General features: G+C 52.3%; 1 protein-coding gene across 1 annotated transcript in view; it reads left to right on the top strand.

The window, feature by feature from the left end:
• The window catches only part of NCAM1 (neural cell adhesion molecule 1), a 216,892-nt gene that overhangs the window by 196,255 nt on the left and 7,796 nt on the right, over nt 1-12,841 (top strand). The window contains 2 exon segments of the mRNA XM_025207638.1: nt 11,934-12,141; nt 12,791-12,841. The exon segment at nt 12,791-12,841 is cut by the window's right edge and continues 81 nt beyond it. Coding sequence (XP_025063423.1) covers nt 11,934-12,141; nt 12,791-12,841 — 259 coding nt within the window.

Genomic DNA, 12,841 nt, shown 5'->3' on the forward strand with positions numbered 1-12,841 from the left:
AGAAATCTGGTTCTTGTATTTCCCTGTAGGCGAAGCTGCAAAGTGCTGAGTGGTGCTTCAGTTCCTCCAAGCTTTTGTGCGAGCCCCAGTGCAAACGCCCTGTCCCGGCACTGCCTCTTAGCATTTTGCTGCGGTCCAGGGGAGTGCCAGGGTCTGTCTGGAACAGCTGGGATGATCCACTCCAGGTGTTTGGGGTACCCAGCAGCCAGGCAGCTCGGCTCTGTTGTAATGCATCTGGGCACTGAAGGGGAGTGGGAGGATGGAGAATGAGCTCGAGCAAGCCCCGTGGAGCAGCTGCCCTTTAAAGTGCCAGGCGTTGCACAAAGACGGCAAGGACAGAAACTGTGCTACAAAGCCATAGGCAGGGAGGACTATAAGGGCTCTTCTCCCATCTCACTGCATTGGCTTGATTCTCTTGACAGAGAATCTCCATTTTGAATCACCCTGCATTGTAAATACTGTTACTCAGTTAGAAACCATGCCTAGGAGCTGTCCAAGTGAGCTCCTTGACAAGAGTCTCCTGCCATGTCAGCCCTATAGACCGCAGTGCCCAGACTCTGTCCTCCCCGAACGGAGGCGTCTGGTTTTAGAGGGAAGTGGAGCGCCGGGCGGTTGGATGGTTGGGGTTACCTGCAGGAGTTTGTTGCTTGGTCTTGGTTTGGTCTGTGGTGAATTTTAGGCCTTTGAAGGTGTTTGCATTGGCAGCCCCCCGGGCAGAGCCCCAAAGGGACGAAACACTGGGCCCGATCCCGAGCTCCTGTGAAATGGCACAGCTCCATTGACGCCCAGGCAGCTCTGCCAGCTTGCGACAGCTGGGGATCTGTGCGTCACTGCCGTGGGGTCACTTGTAGCTTTTATGGAGGGTTCAGGATTTGCATTTCCGTTTTAGAATAAGCCCCCCGGCAGAGGTCAGAGCTGATGTCTCCCACTCAACAGGGCTCCAATTGACGTAGGATTAAGGCCTTTCATGTAGGCAAAAAATATACTCGTTACGGAGTCCCTTGTTATCCTCCTTGGTGTGGTTTTATGGCACCTTCAAGGTGATTGTGAGGAGAAGGGTCATTATGAAAGCAATATGCTTAGGAGGCAGTTTACAGATTCCAATAAGTGGAGACTGATTTCTCTGCAGAAGCACCACGGTTGTATTTCTGACTCCGTCTTGCCTTGGCAGGGCTGTAAACACCGGTATCCATCACCCACACCCTTGGCACGGGAGCTCTGGGTGGGGGCTCGGGCAGGCGGGTAGGTGGAGTGTCTGTGGCCGGGAGACATTTTCTTAGCAGAAGGCAGCGTTGTCCTTTCAAATACCAGCTAATCATTTCCGCGCGTTCCACGTTCGAGCCTCCTGTTCCATTGTGTCATTGATTTTAATCCCATTTGCTTGCTATCCCCAAGCCCCGAGTTCGAACCTGCTGCGCTGCTTCTGGCATTGCCGAGCTTTGGAGCCAGCCTTTGTGTTGGTGTTACTGCGCTGCTGCACTTCTCTAACCTTGAGCCATTTTTAATTTACTAAGTTAAATAAACCTTTAATTCTTATGTTTTCTATATTTATGACCTAATTTTTTTCTTTTCTTTTTTTTTATCTATTTTTTTTTCTCTTTCTCTGTCTTCCTTTCTTCCTCGTCCTTTTCCCACCCCCTGGTTCCTTTCCTGTGTCTGTCGTCATACATGTCACCTTGGACTTCACGGGGAACATCCACACTTGCCACATGCACCAAATTTGTTTTCAAACAACCATTTTTCCCCTCCTGGGACCCATTGTTTGGCACCTGCAGCGACCTTGGGAAGCCCATCAACGTCGTCCTCCTTTGTCTCATTGCTTCTTTCTGCAGTGACTCTGCTTTTGCTCTGTTAGAAACTTTAAAAGCAAAACGCAACAAAAAAACCCCACAAAACAAACAACAAACAAATTTGCTTAAAAAGGCCTGGCTTCCACCCAGGAAAGCAGGAAAGCAGCTAGTTTCCTTTGGAGGATCATATCAGTAAAGATAAAACATAAACACCACAGATCATTGTATGCAAAAGATTCAGTATTTTGTAATGAGGATAAAAGAGCGGGGTTTCCAACCAAGCATTTTCTCTTTAACATTTTTTTTTGTGTTGCTTATAATGACTGCCCTTTTTTTTTTTAAATGAATGTAAAGAAAATGGTTCGTTTGGCTTTTTTTTTGATCATAGAAAAGTGTAATATTTAAAGCCTTTTAAAGTCCGGGTCTCTATTGGCTTTTCACGTTTCTGTTTCTGATCACCACCTCTTGTACCTACCTATGAATGATAGTGCAAAAAAGCAACAATGATGCCTACGTGTTTTCTAAAGCCCCATCCTGAAAACTAAACCCACAGATTTAAAAAAAAGGGAAAGAAAACTTGTTGATTATGGTCCTTTCATGTGCCCAAACTGGAAGGCCTCCCCCCTCCCACCCCACCAAAAAGGGGCTGTTGCGGGTAGGTTAAAACCCTTGGCCATCAGAAAGTCCCTTTGACACATTGGTCTGTACTAAAGCATCTCGTTGAGAACTGTATTAAAGGATTTAATTGTCCTTTCACATGGCTGAGTGCTTGGACCTGCTGCGTAATCAAGTATCTCCCAGCCCAGAGGGTGTCTGGGGTATAATGCAGCTCACAAGCATACTGATTTGCAGTGGACCCTTGTCTAGCATTGTCTGGCTATCCACGCCTGCATTGTCCACTTCCATCAAGATACGGCTTCCCCCCCCTCCACCCCTTTTAACTGAAAAGATTAGCTGGGGTCACGTAACCTGACAGTCTAAACTGTTATTGCCGAACCTTAATAATATTCCTGGTTAACTGTGCATGAGACACCCCGCCAGACAGGATTAATCAGTGGTGTGAATTGATGCACTATATGCAGCTTCGTTACCAAGTCCTGCGTGTTGCATTTCATTCAAGCAATTTCAGTTGACCCTTTTTTTTTTTTTCTTTTAAAAGTGGTCTCCCTCAGGAGTTGTCTTTGTGATGGGAAACCCAGTTAGCTCTGTCGCTTCTTTAAGCCTTTCTGAAAATGGGACACTGTCTTTCCAAGGGCCTGGGGATATTCTGGATGAGATTGTGAACATGCTTTGGACATGGTAGTGAAACTTCTGTACAAAATCTTTCTAACGCTATCATTGCTCACGAATGGGATTAATTTATTTCTAACACAATCTTCCCTGTTGGGGACAAGACACACAACCCCCCCATTAATCTCGTCTAACTAAACATTTATTCACTGCACGTAATTCTCTTGCTGTGTTCAAAATACAGTCGGACCTTGTTCAGTGGAATCTGTGACATCCTCTTCTATTTGGAAGCATAAACACAAACTTCCTACAAGCTTAACCCACCCACAGATGGGGTTTTCTTTAGAGAAGGACATGGCCCCTTCTCTCCGATGCTTTGCACTCTATCCAGTACATGGCAACACCAAATGCACCTGTGATCTTTTCAATGGCAGCGTCTCTTCACCTCTTCATAGGTGGTTAAAGCAGCACGTAGCTCAGAGAGGGCTGCGGGTACCTCGGAGAGCTGCTGCATCACTTGCCATGCAAACATGTGAAGTGCCTGGGACAGGGTTAACTCCACGTGCATTTAAGTCAAATGTTAGCTGAGGCTCGGTGGGTAAAAGCCCCAGTTTTTGAGCGATGTAGCAAAGGTTTCTGGGGGAAATCTGTCCAGCTGGACCATTGTTTAGGGTCAAGTGCGATTTCCCCATGGAGTGCTCCCCAGGCCAGGTCTGTAGGGTGACAAAAAAAAAAAAAAAAGGACAAATTCAGCCAAGTTTGGTTTGAGCCTCACCCTAGCAGGTGCCCTGTCACAGCCAGAGCTGTTCCTCACCGCCTACATGGTGGCCACCATGGAGGAGCACAGAAGCTCACTGCCGATACCCATTACATTGCATTGTCCCGGTGCAGCAAAGTTTTAGTCGTGTCCAATGGAAGTGGCTGTAACATGAGGTCCCTTGGCAGCTTCCAGCTCCTGCTGCACTTTGTGGTTTTCTCTGTGTATCCACAGTAATAAAAACATTACCAGGGTTTTTGCTACTGCTTTACAGGGATTATTATTTGGTGGTACATGTCAGGTCCTTGGGGTTTTCACCAGAGAGATCTGATAAGATCCCAGGCGTAACTGTTGCTTGAGTGGCCGTGGTTCTCAGAGAAGCCACCTGTCTCTTCTGAGCGTGCAGTTGCGATCCAAGTGCAGATCAGGGAGCCAGCGAGGGACAAATGCTCGGATCGTTGGCAGGGCCCAAGCTGGGTGAGCACAAATCACACCTGCTAAAAGAGCACTAAACCTTAGCTCTTGGAAACATTAGCCCTGTCTCACTGGCTCTTCATAGGATGAACTACCTGGCCTGTGGAGTTCCAGCTCCTGCTGTCCCTCTGGCGAGGGCTAAAGCCTAAAGTGCTTGGTTTCAAAGATGCCTCTTCAGGCATGACCTTGGCTACACTGATTTATCAGCAGTTGCTAGCTGATGAGGCTCTGCTCTGCTGCGACTCAGCTGCACTTGCTCAGCGTCCGCCTGACTCTGCTGGGCCAGAGCGTGTGTCTGCAACTCTCGGAGAGCAGGTGGAGGTTCTCCAGCTAGTGCAGTTGGAAGCAGCAGCCCTCTAGCCAAGGGCATCGGGTAGATGGCAGCCCTGGTAAACTCCAGCTGCATATCGTGGAGGTCTGAAAAGTGCCATTTCCAACCCTGCCCCCCCTGCAAAAGAGGGCAGGGTAGTGCCATGCATGCGCACCTGGAAGCGGGCCTGCAAGTCGTTCATGAGCACACCCGCTTCACAGCACCTCAGCAGCCGCTGCCTTGCTCTTTGTGGCTTTGGGATGCCAGCAACCGAGACTAAAGCAAGCAGGAACTGACTGGAGTCGCACGTGGCCGTCACGTGGGATGAACGGTAGCTTGCGGTTGCAACTGCTGCTTTTCTCAGCACACGGGCAGCAGTGGAGTCCGGCATGGCAAAAATGGCTGCTTCCCTGGGCTGGCTTTTCCCTCCTCTTCTCCACGGCACTGACTGTGCATCGTCTGCGCTGCTCCCTTCCCTGCAAGCCACCACAGAGCCCCCGAGATACTCCGCAGCCTCCTCTCCGTGGTCCGTGCGTCCCGTCTGCCTCCGTCCAGTCCTGCCTCTTTGTATCCTGCCTATGCCCCCGCATCCTACGCATGCGGTAGTCGAAACACTCACCGGGAGGGTATAGCCGAGTGTAACCGCCCTCCTCTGATGGGATGGACGCGCATGTAAGATGCAAAACCCACGGGCTGTTGTATTGTCCACTGCCAGGCGAGGGCGGCTAGAAGGGGCTCTCTTGTTAGAAGCTCGTATTCCATTGATAAATCATTTGCAATTAATAAAAAAGCGGGGTTTTTTTCCACTTCTTTAGAACCAAAGCCTCCCAGAATGGTTTTTAAACCCTGCGTCCATTTGTTCGGCCTGGACAGGGGATCCCCGCCCCCCCATTCAGCACAAGAGTAGCACAAAGGAAGCATTGGCTTGGCCCTGCCTTTTCCAAGCCAACAGGCTCTGGCAGCGTTTTAGGGAGCACTGAAGGTTTCTGGGAAATTCCTTCTAAAAAGGCTTGATCCAGCACCTCTTAGAACGAAGGTTTCTTGCCAATGAGCTTTGGCTTAGGCCAGTATTAAGGGTCCCAGATGGGTAGGGATTTCCCGTAGGCCCAGAGTGACAGAGTCCAATCCCACTGAGTTGGGCATGGCATGACCTTATTTAAATGAAGTGAGTCACTTTATTCAAGCTAGATGTGTCCTGTCATAGAGGCAGAGGATGAACTGCCTGCTCCCTTCTCCCCGGCGCGTTCAACAAGGAACAGACACATGACAGGCAAGGGGAAAAGCCACCGATCTCGAGGCCATGGGGCCCCTGGGATCCAAGATCATTCTCGATGGCTGTGCTCATGGCCGTGGGCTCCAAGCGCCGTAGCCTTGCAGTGCAGGGGAGGAATTTGATTTTCGAAACCCGAGCCAGTCTGGGCGAGCTGGGAGTCCCTGGGAGATGGTGGTGCTCACGAGCCCTCGAAAGAGTCAGTGCCAGGCCCGAGGTCCTTTCCAGCCTTTGCTGCAGGCCGCTGCTTTAAATAACCTTGAAAGTACCGCAGGGACCAAGTCGTGCCCCTGCCCCATGGGAGCTGCCTTCCCTGAGTCTCCTGCCTGCCGTTCTCCTGCCCTGGAAGACTCACCCTTCCTTTAAATCCCCTGCCAAGGCATGTGGCAGGTAGGGAGACCATAACACTTTCCTGGCTGCTCTATGCTCTCGTTACCTATCTTAGCTGCCCAACTCCAGCAGAGCTACAGGGATGGAAACTGAGAAAGCTTTGCATGAAGCCGGCTGCCTGGTTTCTCTCTTCCCCCCCAGTCCCCTCCTGGGTTATCCCAGCGTGACCGGTGGACAAACGTATTGAGCGCAAACAAGGAAGTGCTGCCAAGTTGACACAAGACATTTGCAGTTAACATTCTAGCATTCATCGCCTCGACGGGGCAGGTAGCCACAGACAGCAGCCGCTCGCATCCACTTAGGGAAGCCCCATTGAATACATACAGGATTGCAGCACAAACACTGTGGAGGTGGGCTCTGAAGCCCCCAAGAAGCTGCTGGAGGCAGTGGCGTGTGTGGGACTGGTATGGCCTAGTGAACGCCTCATGCTATGAAACCCATACAGCCCAGCCAGTCAGGCCAGCCAGCCCTTATCACTGTGGTCACGAGCGGGGACGTGACCCTAGATTTTCCAAACCCCAGTCAAGTGCTTTTACCCACAAGACCTCAGATGGTTCCTGGACTCAGCCTGTCCTACCCTCCTGTATCAGGGGAGCTTTGCACAGCACGCGGTAGGTTCTCTCTCCTTTGGAGAAGTTTCCTAGAAGGTGGTTAGCACATGTAGATGTATGACATGCAACAGTGCTGCAGGGCTTGTGTTGCCGCTCTCCAGTCACCAGGCATTTTAATTGGCTTTGTATTATGCACTCTTTAGCACCTCTAGTTCTCAGGGAGCAGCCGGGCAGGTGCAGAGCGAAATGTCAGCATTGCATAAGCGCAGGATAAACTCTAATGGAGCCATCAAGGGTCTTTTGCATTCATGAGCTCTGGGGCATTAACATCACAATAGCTCTGTTGCATACAGTGCCCTCAGCAGAATCAGCCCTTGTGCCTGGCCTGCCATTTGCTGCTCTTTTAGGGAAAGACTCTGCTACTTTTAATGAACCTTGATTAACTCCACCGAGTTTGGCAAAGCTGCTGGAGGAGTGGACGTCTGTCTGCTGGACCAAGTGTGGTAGGGCTCTGCACACACCGAGCTGTTCGGGATGTGTCCCTACAGCAGTGGGCTGATGGCTCGTGTCCTATATAAATACTACAGAGAGGCAGATATATGGTGAGGCAGCCTTGTCCGTGATGAGGCTGAATATCTGATGTAATTCCCCTGTTTAGAAAGGAAAGCAAATCGGGTCAGCCAGGTTTGGCGAACGTGAACTGAAATGTTGCTCCTGTCCTGCAGAGTCATAGCTTGCTTAAGCGTGAGACCTGAAGAGACCAGGAGTCATCTCTTCTGACCTCCTGTGCAGCACAGGCTGGGGACTGCTCTCGCTGAAATCTTTGCTGTAGAAAAACAGCCCGTCTGAATGCAAAAAGCATTCAGGGCTCACGGTAGAGGTGATATCTTTTATTAAACCAACTAGCCGGATGTATTCATATTTCCTTCTGGTTATGGTGTTTCATCTTTCACAGAGGATGGGATTCTCTCCCAGGCAGGAATTTCTTATCTGGTCTCTGAGCTTTGAGGTGAGGGTCTGTGTAGATGCAAATTGCCTCAAACAAAGGCAGGAGGGTTATCTCTGGTTTCAGGTGGCCAAAGGTGTTTCCTCCTCATGAAATTATAAAGATTTCATTTCTGAAATGCCCAGAGGAGAATCCCGTCCACTGACTCCTCTGTGAAATATGAGACACCATAACCAGAAGGAGATATGACTGCATCCTGCTTACCAACAAACAACTTCGAGGTAAAGAGACTGTTTCTCTGAGTCTAGTCTGTATATAAAATGAACTTTTCCAAACAGGTGATTTTACTACCTTCGAATCTCCTATGAAATATGAACTTTCATTTCGACCCAGGAGAACTTTAACAATCTTTTCCCCGATGCCTGATGAAGGGCGTTTGCGCCCGAAAGCTTGCAATTAAAGAATTATTTTTTTGCAAAAATCTAGCTGGTCAAATAAAAGATATCACCTCTACCATGAGTCCTGAATGCTTTTTCTTCCAGATCAGTACGACTACAACCTGGATACCTGACAGTCTGCATGCAATGCTTTTCAATTAGGAGCACGCCCACCACAGCCTTTGGCAGGCGGCTCCCAGGGTCCGTTCCCTCACCTCTAACAATGTCGAATCTCGCTTCTCTTTGTTTGTCGAGCCTGGATCTTGTGAAACCTTTCTTCTGCTAGCTGGACATGTCTTCTGTTACCAGTTGTTTTCTGAGCAGGCACTTGCAGTTCAGGGTCAGATCCTTCCTGATGGTTCTCTGTTACACTACATAGCCTGAGCACCTCGAGTCTTTCACGTCACAGCATGGCCCCTAGTCCTTTAATTGATCTTCTCTGTTACACTACATAGACTGAGCACCTCGAGTCTTTCATGTCACAGCATGGCCCCTAGTCCTTTAATTGATCTTGTGGCTCTCCCCTGAGCCTTGTCCACTTTCCCAACAGACTCCCTGAACTGTGGATGCTAGAGTCAGTGAAGGCATTCCCCCCCTGATGGAGCCATCTTGCTCCTGCTAGAAATAAGCCAGTGGGCTGGTGCCGGATGCCCCTGGGAATGCCTGCACTGCTCATGGAGGAGCTGATGTCTCCTCCGCTCTCGATTCCTTTTCTCCCCATTCTCTGTCAAGTGGCCTGCCTGAGTCTGATGCCCTGTATCGGTAGCTCTTGGACAGGGGAGCCCCTGGCCAGAGCGCGCCGAGGAACCAGAGGCCGTGGCTGTGCCTGGCAGCCCTCTGTAGCGGCAGTGCATCTTGGAGCAAAGTGCAAGTCGGAGGGAATGAGCATTATGTTAGTGACATTACAATAGCAGATGGCAGCTCCAAAAAGTGAGACAGAGAAAGTGCTCAGAGGCCGGGAGGGGAGCTAGAAATAGGCCCCGAGCTCCTGCTTTCCATCCCCGGGCTGGGGAGACAGAAACGGTTGCAGTTCAAAAGACCCAGTGACACTAGGGTTGGCCCAGCCTCGGCTGCAATGAGCACAATGAGGTGCGTTGAGGTCCCACATCCTCGCAGGGCTGCCTCGGCGCCGCCTCCTCAGCCCACAGAATAGCTCGTTTCTCCTCGCCAGGCCCAAGTTTGAGATGAAAAGAAAGTTTGGCACGTACATCGTTTCTCCTCCAGGAGCTGAGCCGAGCGCGGGTCTGTTAACTACTGAATAGTCCACGCATGAATTCAGAATACATTAGAGGAGGAAAATATACGGCATCCGCACTCTCCGCACGTACCCAGGGTGATGAATTCGTTTAATTATGCAGCTTGATGCAAGGTGCTGGCGGGGAGCTGATCTCTCTCTGGCACAAACATTCTGCAGAGCATTTAATGGACTTCTGATGTAAGTGTCAGTCTGGCACCTACAGCAGCTTTTAGACCGAGCTGAGCAGAGAGAGCGTCTCTGCAGATCCCTGGGGATGCAGCGGCTTCGCCAGGGGGGTGAGATTCATCAGGGCGTATGGGGAAGGGTCTGCCCCCACCCTGAGTAACAAAGGGGGTGGGAATAAAACTGGACCCGTGCCTTTGGGCCCTAGAGAAAAGCCTTGCAGGTGTTGGGGTGATGCATATTGGTTCAAGAGTCTGGGAGGACCCTGCCTGGCAGTGCTTGCTCCTGGTAATGGATGTAGTCTTCAGGGCTAGTAAAAAAGCTGGAAGGCCCCAGCATTGCATCCTCATGTAAACACACAGACCCAGATGCTGCTGGTGGGTTGTCAGACCTGCTCCAGCCAATGCTCTGGGAAGGTCAGTGACCAGTTGTAAGCGCCTGCCATGCGCTGCTTTGCTGAGAGCAGGGTCCGGGTGGGTGGGGGGCTCTGGAAGTGGACGGGCATGTTGAACAGCTGCACAAAAGTGGTCAGCCCAGTGCAAATCTCTCAGCTCAGGAAGAGCAAGCCTGCAGAAAACAGCGAGAGCAGGAGGCTTTTTAGAAGTGCCGTGTGAGTTTGGAGCAGCAGCAATGTGTGGGGAGGGGTGTCTGGGCGCAGGCTTCGTCGGAGTGGCAGACGCTGGGGTTTGGGTGGCTTTGTGGGAGTGGAATTCACCTCTGTGACACTGCGGTGACCCCGTGCCCTGCTCTGAAAGCACTTGCTGAGCCAGGATGCACCCTTCAAGGCCAGGTCCAAGGGGGCATGTCCCGTGTGTCCCCATTGCCTCAGTGGCTCAGCTCCTCAGCATCTTCTAATGCATTTATCCTTGATATGAATGAAAGTTCATTTTGCACAGGGTGCATGCACGTGTGTGCACACTTGTGTGTAGAAGGGGCAGTGCATGCTCTGTGTGCACAGACATAGGTCAGTGCACAAGAGTTCTCTGCACACAGTGCCGAAGTTATCTTGGGAAATCACGTGTGCATTCATGAGTGTGACTCTGACACCCATCCATGCCTGTGATCCTCAGAGGTGGCCACCAGCTCTCTGCACGCTCTCCCAGATGCACCCCCCACTCCGGTGACAGCTGCACCATCAGCTCAGTGCCTGCTGCAGGCTCCAGACTCACTCCCTGCTGCTCTCTGCCCCTGCACCCCCCTTCCCCTCTTCTCAAAAGAAAGCCATTGGTTTCAGAAATCCCAGCCCCGTGTGTGCCTGCCACCCCCAGTGCTTCCATTGCTCCATGCTTGACTGCGGTTTAGCGGCTCCCCCCACAACTCCCTGACTGCTAAAGCAGGGAGCTAGGAGAGCCGTTCCCTAGGAGATCTGGTTCTTCCATCAGTCTGCGCCCCAGCAATCCTAACCAGCTTCCACGGGACCCTTCACACCCACTAACATCTTCCTCCAGTGCTGCCTGCCCGCTGCCTGCCAGCTCGTAAGAGGGAGGTCAGGACTGCCCAGGACACCAAGCGTGAGGGTGTCTGGCTGGGAGCAGGCGCCCTTGATGCGACAGCGGGTGCATCTGGGCTGCATCCCACTCGCCTCGTTTCTGAGTGCAGCACATGTGGAGCAGTGGCAAGGAGAGTGCTTGGGGGCACTGCCCACTGCCCCTTCCACGCAGGCTGCAAGCTGCTGTCTGGGAGCGGGGGGAAGGGGCAAGATGTATCCCTGGCCTTCCCTGCTTCCTTGGGGCACGCGAAGAGGGAGCATGGGGCAGGGACATGTATTTCAGCAGGGCTTGGGAGCATGATGGAAGCAGCATAGACAGGCTTGTTGAATCCCAGGGGGTGGGTGACAGCCCTGTTGGGGCTAAAGTCTTCTGGGACAGACAGCTGGGTGTCGGGTCCTGTTCCCCTTTGGTCCAATGTGAGGTCACCCAGTGCTAGGACCCCATTGTGGTCACTAGCCAACATGATGGAGCCGTGCTACAGACCCTGGCTCTCCCTGTGCTGCTGCTGGCCGCATCCGTAGGCTTCAGCTGTGTGTCCTGGCACCCCAGACCAGGCCTTTGCTTTGTGAAAGCAGAGACGAGCGCTGGGTCTTTTTTGAGCCCACTGGCTCTTGCCTAGGTCAGGATTGTTCCCTGCAGCCTGGTCTGCAGGCCTTTGTGCCACAGAGAGGAGGGGAGGCAGGGTGAATCCCACTGGATCTATCCCTGTGGAAACTGAGACAGTTGTCCTTAGGGTTCTTGGTGCAGGGATGGTGGGCACAGTCACTTGGGCATCCCGGTCCTGCAGCCCTGCCCCAGCTCTGTTTGAGGACATGGTAACTTGGTTTTAACTGCGGCACCTTCTTTCCTTTTCCTTTGGTCTCTAAAGCCAGCAGCAGCCCCACATCGGGCCTGGGGACTGCTGCCATCGTGGGCATCCTCATCGTCATCTTCGTGCTGCTCCTAGTGGCTGTGGATGTCACCTGCTACTTCCTGAACAAGTGTGGCCTGGTGATGTGCATCGCAGTCAACCTGTGCGGCAAGTCCGGCCCTGGAGCCAAGGGCAAAGACATGGAGGAGGGCAAAGCCGCCTTCTCGTGAGTAACCCCCGCAACCACCACCAGTCCCCGTCCCCCCTGTAGCCGAGCGTCCATGAGACAGCATCTGCTCTGTGGCCTCGTATTCCCCACCACGGCCTTGCTGGGGGACTTCCCTGCTGAGCAGAGCTTTGAGCCCATGGTCCATTCCCTAGGAAATGCACGCCACCATTCTCCAGCCACTGCATTTTAATGCTGCCCTTCTCCGAGGGCAGGGGGTCACTGCAGGCACTGAGTTGGAAGGCACCAGCTCTGCGGGAGAGGTTTGCCTCTGGGCTTTCCTGTTTCTGTTGCAAAGAACTGGCACATGCCTTACCCAGAGTCCAGCCATGGAAACTCCCCACTGCCCCGGCTCAGCTGGAGGAGGTGTCTGGAGAGCAGATGCTGATGCTCCATCCTCCTTGGGGAGGGCACTGCCCAGGGAAGGAAGGTCTCCCAGCCGGGGAAGCTGTGGGGAGTCTTGGGCAATTTACTCACTGCTGCCAGGCACCAGAATGGCCCCTTTGCTTTGTTTGCTGCAAAGGGAGGGGCACGGAGGGCTGTGCTACTTTCCAGACCACCGCTGGGTTGCCACCGCCACTAGGTGCCAGGGGAGAATGCTTAGCAGGCTGGGATTCACGTCCTCAGGCTTGCAGTCTGCTCATTGCAGGAAAGACGAGTCCAAGGAGCCCATTGTGGAGGTGCGGACCGAGGAAGAGCG

This window comes from Alligator sinensis, unplaced genomic scaffold (genome assembly GCF_000455745.1).
Source record: "Alligator sinensis unplaced genomic scaffold, ASM45574v1 scaffold1241_1, whole genome shotgun sequence".
Classification (NCBI taxonomy): Eukaryota; Metazoa; Chordata; order Crocodylia; family Alligatoridae; genus Alligator; species Alligator sinensis.